Raw genomic sequence first — 24,447 nt, forward strand, 5'->3', positions numbered from 1 at the left:
GAAAGGAGAGATAAAGGCGATTTTCCTTTCGCGGTTCGCAACTCCTCGCGTTTCCATCCGTTTTCCTCGGCCTTTCGAGGAGGGCTGGTGTCATGAATAAAAGCGGAACGATCAACGAGAGCCTCGAGACCGAAAGGTATTACCCCTTTCTCCGTAAACAATGCCGCTCGTTTTTCCATTTAACGCGGCGGCAGAAGTTATTCATAAGCCCTTCAAAAGAATCGTCGACGAACCGAGCGGAAGGGTTGAAAAGGGTTAAGAGGGTCAGAGAAAGATCGGACAGCAGGCGAGAGAGGGTGGCGAAAGGAGACACAAGGGGCAGTGGGAGGAAGGAACACCGTGAGGGGGAGTGGCGGAGTACTCGAGCGAAGTTGGTCAGCAGGATGAACGAAGGAACAGACGACGACCACGACGACGTTGACGACTACTGCTACGACCACGACCACGACCACGAGGACTAACCGGCTGAGAGGACTAAGAGAGAAGGGGATGAAAAGGAGAGACATTCGGAACACCCCTCGTTTACTCTCTTAGTCCTTCCTCTTTCCCTCCCTTCGTCTTCTTCGCCCTCCTCCGCCAATCTCTTTTTCTTTTTTGCCAAGAAACCGCGTGCATCTGGTCGTCCTGCTCGCTCTCCCTTTGCCTTGGACGACGGAACAATGCGCGGAAAAGTGTGCGATAGGAGAAAAAAATGGACCGCTGCCATTATGGAGTTCAGGGCCACTCGAGTTGTTTTGCTTCCATCTCCGCAAAGGAGCCTCGTACAGAGAGGCAACTGTGCTGAATGAATCAGAGAACCAGTGGGGGGATGAGGGGAGCCGTTATCACAGGGGCGAGAGAGAAAGCAGGAGGAAGTTGAAGGAGGAGCCGCGGTAGAAGGGAGGATGAGAAATAGACAGAGAAAGCAAGGAGATGAAGAAAGACGAGGAATGAGGGTGCTTTCACCACCGCTGGCCTAGACTTCTTCCCTCTCTCGCGATCCCGTTGCTTTCGCGTTGCGTTTCTTCGTGTCTACCACCGAGTTTCCTATGCATTTGCAAAGTGCCACAATCGTTCTCCCATCCCCGCTTTACACCGCTGCTCCTCTCCCTACCCTAACGTCTCCGTAACTCCGCTAGCAGGCAGCCAACCAACCCTTCTCCTTCTGGTTTCATCCTTGTTCGACGACTCGTTCCTTTCTCGCCACCCCCTTTCGGCCACTTGTGTATCCATCGTTCGCACCACGTTTCACGGTTTGCTTTCCTTCGGGCGTGCCGCGCGCGCGGTCCGTAACTTCGACAACTCTTGCATTCCCCCTTCTTCCTTCACGACCCTCGGGAATGAGATGATTTACGCAGGGTGATACTTCTTGATTAGAGGTCGCGCGCCGGTGTTACACTTTCCCGCCGCTTACTGGATTTCTCGCGCCCCTTCCGTCTCCACTGACGCTTTACGTCGTAAAGTTTACGACGTTGGGAATCATCGTGAAACGAGTCTTGTTTCTTCATACTCTCTGTGGTTATCTTCTTCTTATTACTCTTGTTTCCTTCTTTTTCTTTCGAAACTACCTTCTTTAAAGAACAAGTGGAAAGTTGAAATTGAAACACGCGTTAAATATAGGCCAAAGGATTTGGATTGTAACCTGTTCTTTTTATTCACCTATGGACTTTTGCATTAAGGTTAATTATCAAGCGTGTTGTGTTATGGTTAGAGCAAAGTGGAGCGCGACGTCGCGCCTGACAAGATGCAACCGGTGTATACAAGCGCGAGTACGCTGGCACACAGTATTTTGGGGCCTGTCTCGCATGAAACAGAAGACATCTACATTATCAATCGTTTATAGAAATCTTCCTTACTCTTTCTCTATCGTACTTTCGGATTCTAACGACATAAAAAATATTCGATGCTCCACTCGAACAAATTACAAAATTCAGCAATACCTCGCCATACCCTTTGTGAAAAAGGATCTCGTGTCATATAATAGAACGTACGCATATTCGTTGTGTATCTCTTCGTTGACAAAGATCGCTAGACTAATGATTGAACGAAAAAATGAGATACGAAAAAAAAAAAGGCGAACAGGATTTTCACCGGTCTATAGAGAGATACGAGTGAAAGGGTGGTAAGGGAAGCAGGAGACGCAGGAAGAGCAACGATATTGCCGATGAAGGTAGTGGTGGAAGAAACCCGTCGGGGGTGTATCGAGTCGCAGCCGCGGCGCAGGAATTACCATAATCCTCGGCGTTAGCTCGGTGGCTCGCGCTCTCGAGCGTTTCTATAAAAAAGCACCGTCCGTCCGTCCGGCGGTCGTTATTGGGGAATGTAGGGTTCTGGTTAGGTTCAGGAGAGCCGGTTACATCGGCCGGCGGACAAAAGGGCTTTGTCGAGTAGACAGTGACAGTGATCAGACCGTGATGAGTGACAATGACGTCGGTCGGCTGTGCGGCAGCCCATTATTCCACCTGGCAGAAAGCTTTCCAGTTTGGCACACATCGAGTATCCAAGCGATCACTTATTATAATCATGCCGACCGTGTTGTTGTTGTTGGCCATAGCTGACATCAGTGCTAAAAGGGGGTACGGGGAGTAGGAGTGAGACACGGGGGGATGGTAAAACACCACCCTCGTGGGGTGGCGCGACCATCATTGGCTGTGGTGTACGTCCGCCGGCTATATATCTTGCTCTCTCTGTATCCCGATCAAGCCGCTCTGATTAGTGATTAGCGCGAAATCGCGGCAGCTCGTTCGTACATCGCCCGGATGGTTGCCAGTCTCGGCTCACTGGCTTCATTCTTTTCTCCTAAGCTATTTAATTAATGCTGAATTCTAAAAATACCAACCGTCACTGCCCTCCTCTCCCGCACACCCTTCGTAGTTCCGGCATCAGGGAAACGAACGTCATCCGCTCACCCCCGTGCAGAAAAAATGTATTTGATGCTAGAATAACCCTTTCGGCGGATATTCACGTACTTCCTTCTTCTTTCACACCGCGGATAACACCAGAGCTGCTTCCACTCCACCAGACAATGAGAAAATACTCCCGTGATAACTTTAACTGAAATTCTCCTGTTTTCTGCACGCGTTTACTGAAAGAAAGTTGGACAAAGATTTAGGGTAAATAAGGTTGGATATGACTGAAGGATAAGAAAAAGGGATCGGGTTTGCGTGTTCGTGACGAAGGGCCGCTGTGGTACGCTAGAAACACGGAAATAAACAGCTGCGACACGAAGTTCTTTGCGGCGCGTCTGTCATCGCGACTTAGCAGACCTTCCTCTCTCAGAGTCCTAAGTATAGCTGCTACCGTAATAGAAAGCGCGTTCGAACGACCGGCTAAGTAGACGCGTTAACATGACGTTAACCTTTCAACCGCGTAAGTCACTCCGACGCTCGCTTTCCGCGTGTTATTAAGCGGTAGGACACGATCCGCATCCCTAATACGTTCGCGCGCGCGAACCACCTCTAAACGAACCGCCAACCTGCCACTTGTCCCGCTCTAGCGTGTCATTAACTTCTAACAGAAGGCGCACGAGCAAACTGACACTCGTTCGAGAAATAGCGGACCGAACCACGTCGTAAACTTCAAATTACTTGTACTTGAGTTAAGTGCTATTTAGTCTGGACAATAATCGCTAACGATTCAGGTGGTTATAAGTTTTCGTTTCAACTTGCTCTGTTTCTTTTTTCAACCACGCGACTACATTCCTAACTGCATAGATTCGAAGTTGAAATTTCAGGTAGATACCATTAGAAATAAATACCTTACTTTCCGCTATTACTACGAATGTTACGAATATTACTTTCGGTACTTGTCCAATTTCTTAGTTCGTCGACGCGTGTTTCTCTCTAAAAAAAAAAAAAAAAAAAAAAAGAGGGAAGACGAAAAAGAAAAAAGTCACAATCTCTTAACCCCAGTTCAGAGGATAATCGTACCAATTTCGAGGTACGCGGCTCCACCATCGATCCACTTCCGCCGATCCCAATTACGCGGAGGATCCCCTCGTCGGGCGCGCGACGAAAATCCGCTCAAAGAAGCCTAACCCCGAAACTACATCTCCCCTTTCCCCTCCCCTCTGTATATCAACCCTCGAGCCACTCTTTCCCGTCCCCTTCGAGTAATTGAATCGTCAAAATTCCTGCGTCGTGAGCCAGGGGTCATCGACTTCCCTCTTCGGTGCCGTGAATAGGAGGACGCGGAGGACGCGTCCCTCGAAGGAGGCCCGCGGGAGCCACGGATTTATTGCATAACAACCCCCCCGAGTCGGCTCGTAACCCTTGGAAGTTGCGTAGGTCCGACGGTAGAGGGTGCTGCATAGGCTCGATGATCTACTTGTTGAATGGCGAGGAGAAAGAGAGGAGGCAGGATATTTCTGAATGAACGAACGACTGAATGGGCCGCCGCACATGGCATAGGGTGCCTACTTGACACCGATCCGTAACCTCAACAATCGAGTTCGCCCCGTCTTCGGATACACTTACTGACCTCGTCCCTTTCGCATCCTTCGCAGGACAGCCAATCCCGCTAGGGGATGAATCACTTTCGTTCTCCTCGATAATAAACCTATTTAATCGCTGTATATCTGTTGCAAACATTTTGCTGAAAGAATTGCTAAATTATTGTTTGATATTAAATGAGAGGTAATTACGAACAAGGAGAGACGAGTTCGGTAAGCTTCGCGATAGGTGGCAAGTAATTTGACTCGTTCATCGGTTTCTCGTAGCGGTTAGTAGAATTGCCGATTACTAAAATTCGAGTGTCAAATGTTCCGAAAGACAATTGGAAATTAAGCATCGTTTAATGACTTGCGCGAAAAAAAATTGCCAAGATCTTTATTGAAACGATAACTCAAGTTTCGGTTTCTTGCTGAAAAGTAACGCGGGTCGTCGATTATTCCGGCAACAAAACGAAGATCAGCCGAGCGAAGAAATCGAAAGTCGGCGTAAAACTGTCTGCAGCGCCGTTAGGATATCGTAAAACAGGCGGGACAGGGCGATTTTCCACGCGAGCGAGCCGGCGATACGCGTAAACGCGAAATCAATCCGGAATAAAATCTCGAGACGAGCCGGAGACGTCGGAGAGAGGTCGGCGCGGTACGTCGACGCGCGTTTACGACCGCCCTACCCACGAAGAAATCCACTTATCCTTTAACGTGTCCCGACAACTCGGCAACGATCGTCGTTAAAATCCGTTTAACCCTCACGCGACGAATTAAGCATCGGCCTCGTTAGCTCGCGAAATTAAACCGCGCGCACCTACGACGAAATTAAAAACAAAACCTTGGAGACTTGGAAGGGTTAAAGAGAAAGGAGTGGAAATAGAGGAAGACCAAGAGAAAAAATACAAGCGAGAAATGGGAAGGCTAAGGCGAGGGAGATACCCGCTCTGATAAGCGTTTCGGAGATCGGACACGTTTTTCGCTCGTTTTTCTTTACCCTTCCGAAAAACGAACCGGAGAATGAGCAAGGATAAGAAAAAAAGAGCGTCAAAAGAAAATGGGAAACGTCAGAAGTCGGAGAAATCCGAGCAGACGCGCTGTTCGATGCCACTTAAGAGGGGGTTAAATCGTTTCCGGACATACCCCAAAAGATTTTCGTCGGGAGGGAAGGAGGGTAACATCGCGACGCGAACCGGAAGGCAAGCGCCTGGCTAAAAGATCGTCATGCACCATCATCCGAAAACTCTTTTGAATATTTTCGCAGAATAAAAAGAGATAAAACGGGGAGGGCGAACTGGGAGGATGAGAAGGGGGTGTTGGTGGTGCGCGGGGGAGGGGAGGGAGGATGATAGCGATGGTGTGGGATAGATGTGGGTGGCGAAGGGGTGTTAGCCGGGGCGGAGACGGTGCATTACGACCGGGACAGGGCATGGCATGGCTAGCTCAGGAAAGTACAGGATGTGAGAGGAGGGGTAGTTGATGCAGGAGGGTGCATGAGGAGGAGGGCGGTTGCCCCAGTAAAAATCGATCCTCCCCACTCTTTTCCTACTTTTTCCCCTAGAGAGGTTCGCAACCATGAAAGGATGGGGCAACGGGGGTGGTAGTCGGGGGTAGGACCACCGGGGTGGTCGCGGTGGGAGGGGGAGGGCTTGCAGAGTTACCTACGTACCCAGGCTGTCTTTGTGTATCCGCGTTTCTGAATCTTCGTGAATGTTCACGATAGTGTTGGTGCGTATTCGCACATACGTGACTCGACCCGCGTGTATGCGTTACCGCGTGTTACAGTAGTGTGCGTGTGATTGAACGGATTTTTCGAGGGTGGTCGCATGTGAAAGTGTGGGTACATATGTGTAGATAGGCCGGCAACGTGCGAGCGAAAGCACGTGAGTGTATACGTGCACGGACACACGTGCAAATGCACCCTCGTTGCGCCTGTGTACACCTTGGACTGTTTTTTTCGTAGGTCTTCCCCAACCTTCCTCCCGCGCTCGCGCGTCCACCCTTCTTGTTCGCTACCTTTCTCTCTTTCCTCTCTTTCTCTCGCTTCCGGTCTCACTGTATTGGTCCACGTGGTTAGGAACCCCTGGTGTGTGTGCGTACAGTACACCTCATTGACGACGGTAAACGCCCCGAACTTTCGCAGCGTCTTCACTTTCGCGATGTTTATGACGGCAAAACCGTGTCAGCGCGTCCAGACTCGCGGAGAACGCGAGCAACGGCGAAAGCGAGCCACTGCGTGACGCCACCTTGATGAATACACGTTTCAAACTCGGCAAAATGTAGACGCTCTGCGAGCTGTAAGTCTTTCTTGTACGGAATGCTTGCCTTTTGCGTTAATTCATTAAAATCGGGAAAGTACGTTTTACTCCGTTGCCTGACGGACATAAACTTTTCACGGTTAAGTCGATTTTGTACGGTCATTGGTAAAATTAATTTGCACGTCTGTTTAATGTCAAGCGATTTCTCTTTGAAATGTTTCGAGACCTTGTTAATTCGAAATGTACAAAAATGGATTTCTTTGCGCCATTGAACCGTTTGATTTCGGATAATCAATCGGTTAAAGACGCGTTTATGTCTCGGCCGTGGAAGAAGCCAGCGTGGCTAATAAAATTCATTCGCGACGAGAGTTGTTTAAAAATATTTGGATTAAGCGAATTAAAAAGTAACTCGAGTTGGCGAGAGTGTTCTTAAGTTCTTCGATCATGAAGCGGCATTTCAAGGGGTTGGTAACAGGAGGGGGAAGGGAACATGGGAGGGAGGAACGAAGGAAGGAAACAATCCGAAAGTTAAACGCAAAGTTAATTTCCATTAAACTAATATCAATAACCGAGTACAAAGTGCAAATAATCATGGAAGTTTTAAAAATGACCGTCCTTCCAACGGAGCGCGGCAGGGGATTAATATTCCTTATCGAGCTCTGAAAGTTGCGATCTCGCGACGCGCTCGCGGCTCCCGACCGCACAGGGGTAGATAAATGATAATTACACTTAACTGCACGTGAACCGGCAGCCGTCATTTACTTCGTCAAAGATTTCCAGTGGCGAGTGAAAAATAACAAGAGGGTCGCCGCGTGCCAGCGATCGTGGCTATTTCGAAAACATGACCATTTGTTGCTCGCTTAGAAAAAAAGCTACCCTTCATAGAATTTTTTCAATCTGTATACCCATCGGTTAAGATTCGATATCTAGACAAACTAAAAGTGACGCGAGAAGTTGAAAATCTTTCACCGAAAGTTTCTTTACCAAAAAGATTTCGAAGTTGATCGTACTCCTTACAAACATTCCGACACATTTCGGTGAAAACATTGCCAGCTCGGTGGCCTAGAACTTCTGCAGCGCGACGATCAACCACCCCAAAGAAAGCCCATGAAAGCGAGCTATCGTATATTTCTTCTGGCGAGCCAAAAATTTCCTGATCCCCCGACGATATCCAACAACCGTGTGCACTGTACCCCGCAAGTATGGGTGTATCGGTGTGCGCGGCAGCCTCGTGTGGTCTACAGTCTCGTCTGTGTGCGCGTGTTGCACATGCGAGCCAGTGGTTCCACCGACGGGAGGGGTGAAGGGGGGTTGCGAGGGCGAGCGCGCTCGCGCTCACCATCCCGTGTAGGTGCATAGGGTGTAGAGTGGACGTGTGAGTACCGATGCAGCTGTATGCGGAAGCGCCGCCTCCGCCGTCGCGGCGCTTCTGTCGTCCGCTGCAACGATGAAAAATTACCCAGAAGCAGGGTGAAAGAGGGAAAAGAGGGCGCGGGAGGAAGACAGGGAAGGAGGGACGGCGAGAAAGAGGAAGGGAGCGAGAGAAACGACGAAGTTTAAGGGAAATGGAGAGAGAAGAGAAGAGAAGGAGAAGGACGGAAGGAAAGAGACTAGTGAACGGCGGCCGAACGACGGCGGGGTTGAAAGAGGGAAAAAGAAGAGGATAGACGAAGCGGTTTTTTCTCTAGACCCCGAGCCCGAGTCGTCTAGCGCGCTGAGTTCGCGAGCCTGACAGACAGCTGCAGCGGAGCCCTGATATATCGACCGGGCCACCTAACCAACTACCCGCACTCACTATTATACACCTGGCCACACGCACGCACCTACACAGGCGTGTGGGGGGCCAGGCCACGCGGTGGTAGACATGCTGGCGTGTACGAAAAAAAGCCGGCACACAGAGCACATCGACGCCAGCCTCTCTTGCCGAGGTGGGAGCCACTCTTTGCGCTCTTATACACTCAAACACGTACACACCGAATTTTCTCTCTCCTCTCCCTCTCTTTTTTCATCCTGCCCTCTTCCTCCACCTCCAACTCCTCCTCCTCCTCCCCATTCTCTACTCTGCTTCGCTCTCTTCGCCCTGTTCCTCCTCCACCTCCTCCACCTCCTCCTCCTCCTCCTCCTCCTCCTCTTTCTCTCTGTCTCCGAACGTAACCCGTTCCTCTTTCTTTCTCTTCTTCGGTGCTTTCTACCCATCCCATCGCACCTGTCTTCGTCCCACCCCCGCCCCTCTACTGCTACCGTGTGCCGGTGGTGTACTGTCTCCCGTCTCCGTCGCTCTTCTTCTATCCTGAAAAAGGGTGGTTGCTAGAGCGAAAAAGGGTGGCCTCCGGTAGGGTGGCTGGGGTGAGTAGAACAGGCCGGAGGATCAGCCGGAGGCCGCGGGAGGGAGAGGCACCGGTACCAAACGGGGGTGGACAAGACGAGCGGTGGGTGCAGCGAACGGAGCCCAGTCAGCTCCAGGATAATTAGATCCTTTACAGGTTACCAATGATTGATAGTCTTCGAAATACGTATCTACCCTATACCACCCTCGTCCCACCCTCTTGCACCCCAGAGCCGCCTTTCTTCCACAAGTACGTCGAGGACGTGCACGTGCATGTACACGCTCGTACACACATACCTATATCCAGTACACATATGTACGAACGTGTACACGCGTGTACACGGACACCGGGGACTATGTACGGTTTCGTAGCTCGTACGTCGAACTGCTGTGCGAGAGAGCATCGAGCCGAAGGGGTGAATGTGTACGATAAATGCGAAATCCCCTTCAGGGACGATTACGTCCTACTGAGCTTCGGCTGGGTCACGACCAACCCTCTCTTGCCCTCCACACACAGCCCCCCTCTATACCTCTCGCCCTTTTTCTTCCTGGCTATACCGCGTTGTCCGAGCGAAAAAAAGGGCTCCGGAATTGTTGGACTTCGCCACTTGGTTGTACCATCGACGACACTGCTGCGATCCTCGCGAATACCACCGGTCAATTCGATCGATTTTTTTCCCGGGACGAGGAGAAGTATCCTGTCCGATCCTGCCATCCTTACAAAGAACATTTCTCCTCGTTGTAGAAAGTATCAGCCAGATATCAGATCGCCATCCGACAGACTCTAAACAGGGTCATGAACCAAGGTCCTCGAATAAGGAAACTTTACGTTCAACTCACCTCTGTAAGACGCCACCAACTTTCCCGTTCTTGCGTATCGGTTTTTTCAACTTCCCGATGAATGATTAAAGATTACGACGGTAAATTTATTTCCACGAACAGCCATGAAAAATCCTAGCGACCCTGCGAACAGAGGGAATTAGTCACGCAGCGGTATTCGGTTAAACAGCGTGAATCTTGAAACCTCGTTTCAGGTCTGCTTCACCCGAACCTTCTACCCTCGTCGACCGTAAATTGTACACGGAGGCAGCCACGTGTAGCGCAATATCTCCGCGTAATACCGCGACGCGTTTCCACGAAAGAAAATTGTCGGATACTGTTTCGCAGATACGTCAAACGCAGCTTTATCATACTACAGATTTTTTACGTTCGTATACCATTCGAACGACAAATTTCAGATTTTCTTCGTCCCATCCATGCTGAAATTTCGATTAATTAAACGCCGCCGCGCCGCTGTCGTCTTCCTCATCCCCGAACCTAAGAGAGTAGAAGCAATTTTTCATACGCGAGGTTCGCCCTCCAAGTTGCCAGTGTTTCGCTCCAGTTCTCGTCTCACCCTGCTTCGCGTTTCCGGAAAGCTCTCCACGTTGGACAGGCACGAGCAAAGGATATATGTTTTTCCTCACTTAAGGGTTTGCTTTAAAAAGTATCCTTACGCGTTTTTATTTTTCTCTTTTCTTTTCTGCACCTTCCTTATTATCCTCTATTCTACCCTTCAAAAATATAGTTTGACGCAAATTCGTAACAGGTTCGTGCCTTATCCAACCGCGTAATAAAAGCAAACCGCAGGATCCCCGTCACCGCGATCATCGAGCGGACTTTCGCCCGGTTATTAAAATGTCAGTGCACTACGTGTTTATTTCAGAATATCCCACAACCAACCCACGTCATCATCTTCAGGTCTACCTACGCGTATTCCTTCCTTTCAGAACCCAATCAGCTGTCCGCGTTTTTCTTGCCACGAGAAAGAAAGAAAGAAAAGGCAAAGAAGACCGCGCGGATCGCTTAACGTCATTCGAGCAGTGTTTTGTTTGCTAATCATCGACGTTGTCATTTGACATCAACGAGCCGTGTTTCACGCGTCGTTTTGGGAAAAATTTCACCGCGCCGCTGTCTTTTTTCTAACGCGTTTCTCGCGTTTGACGTCATGCGTTTACGAGCACCCGCTGCGGACCTCTCGCGATTAGCGAGAGCAACAAGCGCAAGCACAATTGTGATCGGTTCGAAGGATCGATGGGTAATAGGGTGCGGTACAAAAGAGTGGCGCGAAACAAAACTCGAGGAGCACCCGGGAACGGAATAAGAGAAACGCGTGTACGCAAGCACGCACTCGCCCCCCCAGCAACCTGTTTAACCGGATAAAAACATGAAGAATTAAGCGCACTCTCCTCGGTCCGAGCTGCGGCCTCGGTTGTCTCGGATCTATTGAAAAAATACGCTTGACACGCGCTCGCATTGTAAGCACCGGGCATCGCGATAAATTTAATATCGAAACCGCGATTCGATGTTTATGAAGTTCGCGCGCGCATTCATCCGCGAGATTGAAATGCGGCCTGGCGCACGGCCGCGGGATCGCGGAAATAAAAAGTTCGTAAGAACAAAGGGGCCCTGTCCTCGCGGGATATCACGTTCCCCCCTCGTAATAAAAAGTAAACAACTCTACGACCCTCATAAATATGTATACGGCAAGACTTCTAGTAACCTGCAATTTTCGTCGCGTGCCACAATTCTCGACCGCCTTGGAAGCCGGTGAAAAACGCTACTAGATTGGGCTTTTTCGCTTGGATCATCGAGCGAGAGGAGGAAACACCATTTGTCAAATTAATGGAAGAAATTGTTCTTATTATAGTTCTTACCTTTTTTTCCTCCTACTGGGTAGTCAAACCTTTATCGTACATAAAGGTTACAAACAGAGAAATGATAAGAGGACAGACACTGCGTAAGAAAGACTCTGTTTTGAAACGTTGGAATTGCTAAAAATTCAATCAACTTGCGGGATTTTTTTGTTAATAGGCGGCGAATTTTTATGCGTTTATGGGAAATTTGAAGGTACAAAATTGAATAAATAAAATATTAGTAATATTTGATTAGATATCTACACATGTCTGTACGCATTGATAATGAAACGAGTGAATTCTCAGGATCCTATAACGATGATTTATCGGAAGAAGCCTGAATTCGCAAAAAATACTTGATACTTATTCCTAAAAAATATTTCCAATCATGGGTGTAACATTTTCATGGTTGAATGACGAAACATTTGTTACGGAGATTTCATGGGAAATTTCATTAGTATCTTCGTAAGTATTTAATTACTACGACACGCTGCTTAATTTACTAAATCTTATGTGAAATCGTTGGCATAATGAGTATCGTTAAAGGCGAGATGTTCATGAAACGGACCGGACTGGCAACTTTTTTTATCAGCCGGTCGGAAATTAAAGTTGCAGGCCAAGACGCTTCACGGCACCCTTTCCGTTTGGATTTTTCTTCCCCTTAACTGATCGTCGTGCTCGTTTTGTCAATTACCTCGATCGTCCACTCCTCTCCTCTCGTTCTCTGCGTCTCGCTACTGTAACCGTGCTCGTTACCGTCGGACTAAGAATGGCTCGAGCTGACAAGTGCGCCGAGTGACATGTTTTCGGCTTTCTGTTTCTTTAGCGCTTGCCTGACGGACGTGACGTTTAATGACTCAATTTTGAGAACCAAAATTACGAATCTTGGCACAGTGATAACGATTGAAAAGGCTGCTGCGATCACGAGACTATGCTGTTTTCCAGTTACACGAATAAACTGATTGAAAATCGAAAGTTACTTCTCGAAAGTAAATTCGTAGTAATAAACTTTTGAAATTTTTAATACGAAACCTATATCTTTGCAAAAAATACAATTCAAATGTTCAAGCTGCATCCTTATTGCTGCAAACATTACGGTCTTAGAGATACGGAGCGTCTATTTAAGAACTTGTTATGGTAGCTGCTTAATTTTAAAGCAGCAGCGGAAATATGTTGAATAGGTGGAATCGTTGGTTAAACGGATGAATCTCTGATTAGAAAGAACAACGTTTTGATTGGCTAGAAGGCTGAAAGACGTTTTTCCGCAGATGTAATAACGCGATTGCACGCGTTTAAACTTCGTTCGAAGTTCAAGTACACAGCGAAGATAAAGGGTACGAAGTTGCCGGCAGACAGGCACTAAGACAACCGATTGTACAAGGCGGTCTCAAAGAGCATCGAGGATTATTTTGAACCCGTTCTACCTGTTGAAGGTTTTGAAGTGCTCTCTCTCTCTTTCTCTCTCTTTCTCTCTCTTTCTCTCTCTTTCTCTCTCTTTTAACTCGTCTCGCCGCCATTTCGACCGCGTTGTGTCTTCACCGTCAAAACTCCGTCTACAAAAATTCGATTCGCTGGCATCCGGATGAAATAAAAGTAAAAGATAGAGAGTTAGAAAAAAAAGAGAGAGAGGAGGAGGAGGATGTAGGAGAAAAGAAGGAGGAGAAAGAGTTCGCTTGAAATCGCATTTATCCGACGACAGAAAGTGCTCCACTTTGGAGAAACGAGGCGGGAGGAAGTTCGTCGTTTCAAGATCGCCCTTTTCCAACAAAAGATGCTTCTTGCTTTCATCGTGTATCGAGCAAACGACACGAGAATGGCGAATTAGTAAGAAAAATCAGAGGATCCGAAGACGGATCTCGAGACGATCTCGCTTCTCTTCGAGGATGTTGAAAGTTCAAACGTCACGGATTGTTCTCGCCGACGTTATCCGAATTGAAATTAAAAAATCAAGCAATTCAATCAGGAAGGAGTGCAAAAAATATAGATCTTCATCACGTTTTTTTTTCATTCTGCTCTATTTTTATCCTCTCTCTTTTTTTATTCTTTTTTTTTTGTTCTCCCGCTTTCCTATTAAGAGAAAACATCGAAACGTTTCTGTTAACGTCGAAACACGCCAACGGTCCATTGAAAGGGAAGCCAGAAAATTAAAGAAAAATATCATTTTTGCGTTTGTAAACCGGCCGTGCTCCCGGTCGATGCGTTTCCTTTGTTGAACAAAAATTATAATAAACGGTATTTCAAGAGTTTTAATTGAAGCTTGTACTGGTGGCGGAGTTCTCCGGGGAGGAAAACAAAATAATAACAAAAAAGAAAAAAAAGGAAGGAACACGGGGAAGGAAGGGAAAAAAAGAAAAAAAATATATGAAAGTTTCGCGTTCTTATTTGCGCCGGGGAAAAATATAAAATTTCAGTGTACCGCCTCGCAAAAGCGCGGAATACGCCGTTCGCGTTTCTGCTCGTTATGAACCCTTTAACGGCCGTTATTCTTTCGAAATCCGATACCAGAAAAACTGTTTCTCTCTCCCCCTATCGATACCTTCGCCTCTGTGAGCCGTTAATTGAAAATATTTTTCACCGGGCAACGACAATGTAGAGTAAAATCGATGGAAATTTTCTCGCAAGATGCCTCTGAATTTTACACGGGCCAACAGAATTATTCGTTCGTTTATTTCTTCAATTATTATCAACTAATATATCAATTAATAACGTTTAAAAATAGTTCTGTAATTAAACCATCGAACAACCTCGAATACTACGTGAAGTATAACGCTGCAGAAGTAACGGTTATGTCAGGTTTAAGGAGAAATGAACAGTTGGCTGTGACTCAAGTTGAGTTAAATACGATTGGTATATGGCGAGTGAATCAGAATGTAGTATCAAAGACTGGGTCTACGTCCGCATATTAAGTTTCTAATTTGGTTGTTCTTGAAACGATTCACATGTCGCTTAACGCTGCAAAGCTGCTAATAAAGGTACAATAAATGATAGGAAGACATTACGAAGAAGAATGAACAAGCTGTCTTTATAAACTTATATTTTTTATGCGCATTTCGTCGATCATATATTTCCTTGATCACTTTAAACGTGGAAAAAACATCGTAATATTCTATTGTTATAAAAGGACAAATTCTTGCGATGTTTTCTTCCTCTTTAAAAATATCCACATGCTTTTAAATACTTCGAAAATTTCCATCATTCTCCCACAAGTTGCGCATGATGTACCTACAATATCGTGCTTGATTTACGATCTTTTCGCGTTGCATTTATTAAGACGAGGAAAGAAAAATCCTGGCAATTAATCGAAAGGTCTACTAAGAAATCACACTGATCAACTCCATTTTTTATTAATTTTTATTACATAACATGCTTCCACAATTTCGGTCAACGCAAGAAGATAACATAGATAATGGTAAATTCTAAGGTAGATTTAAAAAACAATGTTTACTGTAGTCTAGCATCATCGCTTCTCTGTATTTTTCAAGTTGATGAAGTTGATCAACGTAGCTTCTACGCGGCCTATATATGAAACTAGATCTTGTGTGATATCAAAACCACGAAACCCCCTATAGAGGCAATAAATAGAACGCGTAAAAATTCAGAATGGCGAGTCCAATCATCTCCATGAAATCATATTCGCCGTAACTAGCAACCTCCACGATGCACCGTTGGTTCGGCGAAAGAAAAGGATAAAACGCATAAAACTGCAATGTTCTATCAATAAATATCCACGTCAGGGGAACACAGAGATCTTAACGCGATGTCACAACATTGCACCAAGTCATGTGACATCCTCCGGTGAATTCCGCGAGGTAAGATCGCGAATTCGACATGTTTTCCGTGAAGGATGTGTCCTCGACACAACGCCGTGCGGTTATGGAAAAAGCTGCGAGGGAATCGGTCTGGACAGCGGTTTCCTAGCCGAAGAGAGGGAAAAGACTCGTGTCTCGCGTCTTCGTTCGATCAGTGAATGAGATTCCAACCGGTATGTATGTCGTGCGTACGTCACGCTCGCGCGGTATGAGGCGGCGAGGCGCGCGACCGGTGTCGTTGCACGCTGATTCAGCCACGATTTCACGTATAGACGCGTGTTACCGCGGGATTTCCTGATGCAGCACGCGAGCCGCTGGAGCGTGTCACAGCGTCGCCGACAACCGGCTTGTGTCGCAATTTATTACGTATGAAACACACGAGTATCTGGTCGAGAAATGCCGGTTAACGTAGGCCGATTAGCATAAGCACGAATTTCCTCGTGTGTCACCAGCTCGAGACGGAATCGATCTTCTCATTTTTTTTTCTCCGTATTATTACTTTTTTCATTTTTCGTTGTTATCGTGACAGTATTTGTTTCAAGAACTATTTAATCAGATCGATTATCAAGGGAGTCACCGGTGACTAGCCTTTCTTACTCTACGCTATTGGGATCACCGATGATCAACAATGTAAAGATCAATCAAAGAAACGACCTGTTCGTCAAGTTTATAGTACCTGTAATATTAGCGAGAATATCAAGAACTATTTAATCAGGTTGATTATCACGGGGGTCACCGGTGACTAGCGTTCCTTGCACGACATTGGGATCACCGATGAACAATGCTATAAAGAGCAATTTAAAGGAATGGCGTGTCCGTGTTGCGAATTATCGACTAAATAGCAATCGGTCAGGTCAAACCGATCGGTCGATATCGCGTACCTCGAATGACTTAACGTTCAAGGTGGAGGAGATGAAGTAACTCGAGTGTTAGTTTTATTAGATATTTTATTTGTACTAGTTGTAGCACTTGAACGAACTAAGTGAGGAATACTGTCGTGCTACGTCTGTAGTGTTCGATGGTCTACAGTTCAGTAGACTACAGTAGTCTCACGTTCCTGATTCTCTCCTCCCGCCGTTGCATTTCTTCCCTCCATCGTGCCCTTCCTTCTGGCCCTTTCGTGGGTTTTTCCCTGGCCTCGGGTTATTACGTTCACTGCCCTGGAGGAACATGTAATTCGGAATTTCCTAAAGCAGGAAATGGGCCTGTCCGCGTCATAAACGGACGGCCAACTAAATTCCGAACAGTCCGCGAAGTTTATAATACTTATAATGTTAGGAACTGTTTAATCGGGTTGATTATCGCGGGGGTCACCGGTGACTGGCATTCCTTGCACGCCATTGAGTTCACCGATAAACAACAATGTAAAAAATCAATTAAAGGAACGGTGTGTTGGTAAAGTTTGTAATATTAGGGACAATGTCGAGTAACTGACTAAAAAGCGCTTAAACAATTTTAGTCTTTTCATAGATATTTACATGAGACATTCGAAAGTCAAACGGATCAACTCGAATGTTTGAAAGCTTTTTGATACCAGATTTTTTGCTGTTACGGGCAAAATTTGCTCAGGATCAACAAGTACAGAATCTGTTTATAACAAAACTTCTCTCTCCTTCAGTCATTGCAACAAGCAAATACATAATCGTGGCGTTCATCCTGCAGAACGTTCTTATTGACCCACTAAAATGAATTAAAGAGTCACTTGTACGTTTCATCACGCGCTAATTTTTTAAACACTAATAGTATCATTTCTAGTATACAGGAGAGGGAGGAAACGTAACGTGTAACTGTTTCTTCGTAATCGTGACGTTGCATTGGTCAATCGAGAAGGGTTTCTCCCAGTGCTTTGGTTTTTCTGATGGACTGATTTAATGTCGGATGGCGCGTGGCTCACTCTTCCGTAGTGGGACGAACTGATGATGAAGATTTCAAGAGTTCAGTCCCTCGGTATTTTCTGAGTCATGCGTAATATTTTACGATCGCGAATATGCGGCACCTACTTCGCATCTGATGACCTTATTAAAGAACCAAACCGTTTTTAATGAAAACGAAGGCGAAAAATTGGAGATGGAACCGCCGTGAAGGCTCTTGTAAAATGTTCGATAGATGCTAAAAGTTCTATGAAGTGTCTTCATCGATATCTAAAGAACAATACAAAGAACGTCGCATTTCCAATTTAAAATACTGTGGATGAAGTAAATCCCCGAACAGCTCCAATGATCTTTCACGAAAAGATACAACATGGGAAAAATTCATAGAAACCAATCATAGCAATCATGTTTTATAACCACTGTAATCGTGAAGTATCAAATAGATTTATGTTCTTTGAGACACCGACAATCTGCATTCTCTTCGACGTTACTACTATCGCTCAAAAGTTCAGTAAGAAATATCGTGAAAATGGATAGGAGAAGGCTTAAGGGAATAAAGGAAGAAGATGACACGAAATATTTGTTAGACATAAGATATTTTATTAAATGTTATGATATATCATTAGGTATATAAAATACTTCTAAAGGAAAAGATGCTACTAGAATAAAAAGATCGTGGTATAAATATGTTAATAGTTCGTATATGTTATCGATACATCGTAGAAAGATTGAAGGTTGTTTTGTTCGATAAAAAATTATGACAATTATAATGCTTACAACTACAATATCTCATAGCGTACAAAGGATAAGTAAAAGAAGAATAAATAGTATAAATAATAGTCGTATAAAAAATAATCGCATGACGCGTCTATCACATTGTTTGGCAACAGAACGATTTTATTCTATAAATAATCAAAGATAATATCTTATTACATAATATTACAAGGACACACTTGTCCGTGGAACAACGAGTATTGAGCAAATCGAGATTCTCCGTATCCGGACGTCACTAAACATTCCAAGTTTATTTACGGATCTACAATTGTAATTGGCTTCATGACTTTGATCATTATATTATCTCAGATAGTTATCAAGCTACATTACTTGATAAAAAAAAAAACTAGCCATTTACATACTTAATATAGATCGAATAATTACCGGAACGGTCTGGACCGAGAAAACTAAACAATAATATTACGTTCTTAATATCTAACAAGGCACTTAACGTGTGTTGAATTAACACAGAGTTAGTAACTACGAGTATAAAATAACTATTCTACACGGTATTCTAAACGCACGTTTTAAATCACTGTATATTAACCTTAACACTAGCGAATGTTAGGATAGTGAAATTATCACCTATACCAACCCCTAACTGATACTTCCATCTAATTCAACGTTGTCGATATCATTTCTTCACTGGGTTTTATGATCATTAGTAATCCAGTTCTTTCATTTTAAAATTCTTCGCTTTAATCGTATGAAGGTGCGCACATACGCATCCGGTATAAATCGTCACTGGTTCATTCGCTTTATTGGGGATGGGTAGGTCTATTATTTCATAGGTCTGTATACAACAATGAGGCTTATTGCTCTGACATTTGTTACCAAGATTGGTTGGATTGCACTTGATGTGATGCAGATTGCTCAGCACCCGGTTGCCAAATATCTCCCCGACTGGCTCAATCGTGTAATTGCAGATCGATGCATTTTGCAACCTGCTCACTTCCACCACGAACCCATCGTTTATTATTTCCAAATTGCGTCGTTTTCGTTGCACAGCTATCGAATTCATCCATACGGCCCGGTAGTCGTTGATTTCCGACAAATTCTTCGACCTCCATTGATTACTAGACTCGATCAGATGACGTATCTCGCGGAGTTGTCGATAAATACCCTGATGGCGAACGTGGAACCTCTCCGATCGTATCCTGGCCTCTGTAAATTCTTTCTCTGTGAAGTTGACGAGCAGAATGCAAACAATGATCCCCACGATGGTGTATAGGTACATGGTTTAAAATTTGATCCAAATTGATCGTTGCTTCCTTAGGCTAAAAGTTGACGAACTGCCAACACCGGTCGATACTCGAGAAACTTCCGATCAAGTTCCTGTCCAACTCTTGTTCTCACCGAATCTTATCCGACAAATGTTCGATTTAGTCGAGAATAGTCGTCGAGGTGTAAGAGCTGTTTCAAGAGGCTTGGATCGTTCCTGGCGGTTTACTGAAAACTGAGTGAACTCTCCCTGTCCACTGCCGGGGTTTTAAGGTAAAGAAGCCGTGGGTGGTAGCCACCTCATCTCCACCTCTGAAGTGACCAATCCTCTGTTTCGTACCGGGTAATATTTAGTTCCCCATCGTGGATGCTTTCTTCGTCATTGGCCGTCGTGACGTCAATGGGGTCCCTGTTTCATTTACTCTTGCAACAACACGCGTCCCCTTAAATGTGTAAGATAGCGGTGTTTTCCGGCGCAGACGTCACCGTTCATCTATGAAGGAAGGAAAGTGGCCAACAGGCTGGCACCGGCCGGTGGCACCGGTTCGTGGAAAATGAGAAAAGGGAGAGATGGTGGGTCGTGATTCCTCGCGTTACCACGTGTAATTAACACAACTCCTTTGCCTGTTGGCATTTACGGACGACACATTTTACTGTGGCAGACTTCTTACGCAGGCGGTGATTGTGATCAGAAGTTCCACCAGTTTGAGGACACGGCTGACTAGTCGTTTAATAGCGCCGGGTCTAGATGGATGAGATTTGTATTAGTTCGCGCGTCATTCGCGTAAACCAGTCAAATTCCAGAACTGGACACTTTCACGTAATATTGTTTCTTACGTAAAGAATGAACGCTTTTGATCACAACGATTTTCCATGAGTTCTCGCAACCTACCATTCCCGCAACGTCTCTTACATTTTCTTATTGTTTTGCCCGGAGGAATATCGAAAACATTGTCTCGGGGATTTTACGCGAGATCGAAGATCTTGATGCTTTACGAATCTTTCGCGGGAAAATCAATTTTATTTTATATATTAAAATAAGGTTTAATACGAAAATTTAGTGTTTTTTATTATATTTAAATATTTATATATTATATTTATATTTAAAATTCATAATTCATTAATATTCATTTAATTTTCATAGATTTTTGCTCGTTACTTGTACAGAGTTATACAAGTTTTAATAAAAATCCATGTACAGTCTTGAAAAACAGCGACAATCAGAGACGTGCTGCGATACAGAATTTAGAATTGATCAGAATACTATGCATGAGAGAGATTAGCATGTTTTTTGTGAAGATAGGCGTCACTATCTTCCGTAATCTGATAAATGTATCGGAGATTTTTGTATGGGTGTATCAAAGAACCCATTGGAATCACTGGATACCGAGAAAATATAAATTGAGACCCACTGTCAGGTTTATTTTATGCGATAAGGAAAATAGAATATAGAGGGAATTTATAGAATTTTGTGATTTGTCTTCGTGACTCGTTTTAAACACTTTTAATATTTCGAAACCTCATTCTTCGATTACTTTACACTAATTAAGATACAGTAGTAATATAAAATAGAACAGCAAAACTTTATTCAGTCAACGTTATGCAATTTCCTCTCGCATAAGAGTCGCCTCGTTTTTATCATTGGATGCAACAAAAAACACGGGACAAAATGAAGCTGGAATATACATAAACAATCATCGCTCATTTTTATTTTACTTTTTTAACAATACTTTATTATTATCAAAACATGACAAAGTTAGATAAGAAGCAAGAAGAACAACGACATAAAATAACAATAAAAGAAGGAACAGATGTCGGAAGGATGTGTCGTTTGTATAGAATGTACAACATTTTTATTAATTCAAGCGAACAGATCCGGCGACAGGCTGCTCCTGTTCGGAAAACTCGCGTGTGTACCGAATTTCAACACAGAATCCGTGGCAACGACGCAAGCTCTTCGGATGCATTCGTCCATCGAAAGCGCTGGGTGATAAGCTTTAAAATATGCAAGAGCGCCTAGAAATGCATCTCCAGCTCCCTGTACATATATTGTGAATATTAGCGATACGATTTCACGGACTGTCGTCCCTTTGCCTTATAAATTAATTGTCGAGCATAAACACGAATTTTCTCTATAAATGATGCATAAGGAGGCAACAAAATAGGAAATTTAAAAATGGAAAATAAAAAGATTCTTACAGCTTAGAACAAGTGAAACAGACAAATATTCTATATCTGCATAATAAACAAACAAGATCATTGAACGTACCGTTGTATCTACAGGCTGAACGCGAGTAGTACAAATTTTTTTAATTACTCTATCGCTTTGAGACGCATACACCGCTCCCTGTTCTCCAAGAGTAATAATCACTATGTTGCAACCCTTATCCAAGAATTTTTCAACAGCCTGCTGTATACTTGATGGTCCCTGAAGCAGCACTCCACTCATAAGTTCCGCCTACAGATAAATATATATCACAATTAAATTAAAAATAAATTCCTAAAAAGAAATTAACTTTTATAATTTGATAGTTCGAAGATACCTCTATCTCGTTGACGCAAAATATGTCACAGAGTTTCCATAAATCTGGGTGGACATTTTCCGTAGCGGGTGCCCCATTCACAATGGACAAACCTATCGCATTCCATTTTCTATAACTAATGTGTGTGTTTCATGGAAGAATAAAATATTACGAAGGGCAACTAACCATGGCCTTTATGAATCTTTAAAGCGTGTAGAGTAATTTCTAGAGGTACCTCAAATTGGCATAATAAAATAGGAGCATTCTTGATCATGTTGGTCGCGGAGTCCACAAAGTTGGAACTCATCAACGCGTTCGATCCTAATACGATTACTATACTGTTTTCGCCTAAAATTGTCAAATTTTTCTCAAGAAATGTCGTGTACTTTAAACATTTCTAAAACTAAATTCTATCAAACTCTGTCAGAATTAATGGCTATTACTCACCACTCTCGGTAACTGTAATATGTGCTATTCCACTGTGTTGGTTTGGTTGTATTTGAACATGAGAAACATCTATATTTTCTTCTTTAAATATTTTTAAGTACTCTTGGGCATAAGTATCAGAACCTAACTGTATAAAAATTAATTACCACAAAATTATTTTAAATTTATTGCTTATAGAATAATTTGCGAATAGAACTAAAATTCATACAGAAGCAACAATTGCTGTTGCGGCACCAAGCTTAGCAGCTGCTACACATTGATTAGCACCTTTACCACCATACTTTATCTCATATTTAGTACCAATTAATGTTTCACCAGGTTTTGGTAAACGGGGAGAAAAGCTAGAAAATGATACACAGTCATTCAATTATGCAATAAATTACGTAATAAATATGACAGAAAGTATATTTAATTTAAATTCATTCAATTAAATATAGATTTGTATTATTTTAATGTATTCGACATGTCCAACATTAAATATAAGGATTTGATTTTTGGAAATATATAATTCAGCTGCAGTATATTATACATATAAGTCTTAGTTATTCAAATATTGCAGAAATTCCATTTTAATTTTCATATAAAAAGAAATTGTTCATTATTAATCTTCATTTTGTAATGTTCCTACATTATAGATTTTCTAAAAAGTTAAGCAAATTGCTTATACTTACGTTAAGCAAAATAATCACTTACCAAGTGAAATCAATCATGCATGAACCAACAACAACAATTTTTGGAGACATTTCTCTTCGATTTAATTAGTCACTATTTAAAATTTTTAAAACAAAAACGTCTTTATCGGGGTTATGTAAGTAATGCCTGTCACGTAGAAACTGCACTTTTTAATGGAAAAACATGAAAGATACTATTCATATAAACGACTACAACCGATAAAACTGATTATCTGGATTTATCGCAATTATCACATGGACCAATGTATTCATTTGATAAAACTTTTTTTGTATCATACATATAACCTAACTAAAATGACATGTGTAAGTACGTAAACGAATGAACTTTCATTTCAGATAATGAGATAGTTTAATACGAAAATAAAGTATTAAGATTAGAAAAGAAATAAATATTACGGTCTTTATTATTATTTTATTTTAAAAATACACATTTTGTTCCACTACATATGTATCATACATTTATTATAATAGGTAAAGCTAACTTCTCCACTTTAAAATTCATAATCACGTTTTCAATTATGGAAAATAACAACATGATTACAATTAGATCTAAAAAGAATACAAAAATTATGATTAATGTGTTCTTTAAATGTACAGATAAAGATGATCAAAACAATAATATACATAGAAAACTATTTTACTGTCATCTATCGGCAAATTTATGAATCTCATATAAAATAAGTATTTATCTACTATCGCTGAAAAAATTCGAAGCGTAAAAAGCAGCTCTCTTTCATATAATAATAAAAGAAATTTTTTATTTTATTATTGACAGAAATATCTCTTCATAAAGTAAGCAACTTCTTAATTATTTTACTTGATAATGATATTTTATACTTTACTTTATTTATATTGTCAAGTATGTTCATTGATAATTTAGTATAATTATATATTTATTTATAATATTCTAAAATAGGAATGGAATTATTTTTAATTCTAACTAAATACCTTCTCATATTTTAACGCTACTATGTAAGGGCCAATAATAATCTCTCTTAATTAATTACTATTAACTACCGGTTATAATTTCATAAAGATTATATTTTCATTATATATCATAGAACCTATGACAAATTCTAGTTATAAATGAAAATCTCATACCTCTTAATTTGTTAATTCCATTAGAAAACTTTGAGAAAAAGTATCTAAATTGATGACAGCAGTACAGACCTTCGACTTCATTCTTGTAAACATTGAGTTTGGATATAAGGAAGTAATTGTTTTTCCCATCTGAGGTTCATTAAAGTGCATTTTACATAAAATCTTTGGTTTATGAAGTTATTTTACTTTAAAACCAATCTTACAGAACTTAAATAATGTGTAATTTTCACTGGAACATACACGGTATGGATACGCCAGTCCTGGTTGGTAAGTTTCTTCCTCTGCCATTAAAATCATATATACATATGTATTTAACAAACATACTATTAAACAATGTAAA

The 24,447-nt window shown here is 43.0% G+C and overlaps 3 protein-coding genes across 6 annotated transcripts in view; 1 reads left to right on the top strand and 2 right to left on the bottom strand.

Moving 5' to 3' along the window:
* LOC122571532 overlaps window positions 1-24,447 on the top strand; it is a 129,704-nt gene that overhangs the window by 96,518 nt on the left and 8,739 nt on the right. For 3 of the 4 annotated variants that reach the window (XM_043735401.1, XM_043735402.1, XM_043735398.1), the window contains one exon: window positions 24,132-24,374. The exons of the other annotated variant lie outside the window; for it this stretch is intronic. The gene's annotated coding sequence lies outside the window, so the exon portion shown is untranslated. The remainder of the gene's footprint in view (window positions 1-24,131; window positions 24,375-24,447) is intronic. 4 annotated transcript variants of the gene reach the window in all.
* On the bottom strand, window positions 18,230-20,344 carry LOC122571539. The gene has a single exon (XM_043735414.1). It carries the CDS (start codon window positions 19,359-19,361, stop codon window positions 18,786-18,788), a length of 576 nt encoding a protein of 191 aa, XP_043591349.1. The 5' UTR covers window positions 19,362-20,344; the 3' UTR covers window positions 18,230-18,785.
* Window positions 21,029-24,444, bottom strand: LOC122571537 (ribokinase-like). Its single transcript, XM_043735412.1, has 9 exons — window positions 24,311-24,444; window positions 24,108-24,236; window positions 23,008-23,555; window positions 22,523-22,655; window positions 22,315-22,441; window positions 22,054-22,215; window positions 21,889-21,980; window positions 21,615-21,803; window positions 21,029-21,383 (listed from the first exon to the last, which is right to left on the bottom strand). The coding sequence occupies exons 3-9, from the start codon at window positions 23,055-23,057 to the stop codon at window positions 21,207-21,209; spliced, it is 930 nt and encodes a 309-aa protein (XP_043591347.1). The 5' UTR covers window positions 23,058-23,555; window positions 24,108-24,236; window positions 24,311-24,444; the 3' UTR covers window positions 21,029-21,206.

The sequence above is a fragment of the Bombus pyrosoma genome, linkage group LG10 (assembly GCF_014825855.1).
Source record: "Bombus pyrosoma isolate SC7728 linkage group LG10, ASM1482585v1, whole genome shotgun sequence".
Lineage (NCBI taxonomy): Eukaryota > Metazoa > Arthropoda > Insecta > Hymenoptera > Apidae > Bombus > Bombus pyrosoma.

What these genes read in the sequence shown, in the direction of transcription:
- LOC122571539 (XM_043735414.1), bottom strand. Translation starts at nt 19,361, where the DNA reads ATGTACCTATACACCATCGTGGGGATCATTGTTTGCATTCTGCTCGTC.
- LOC122571537 (XM_043735412.1), bottom strand. Translation starts at nt 23,057, where the DNA reads ATGTCTCCAAAAATTGTTGTTGTTGGTTCATGCATGATTGATTTCACT. An exon ending in TATTACAGTTACCGAGAGTG is followed by an intron (nt 22,216 to 22,314) that starts GTGAGTAATAGC and finishes TGACAATTTTAG; the next exon opens with GCGAAAACAGTATAGTAATC. An exon ending in AAAGATTCATAAAGGCCATG is followed by an intron (nt 21,981 to 22,053) that starts GTTAGTTGCCCT and finishes GGAATGCGATAG; the next exon opens with GTTTGTCCATTGTGAATGGG.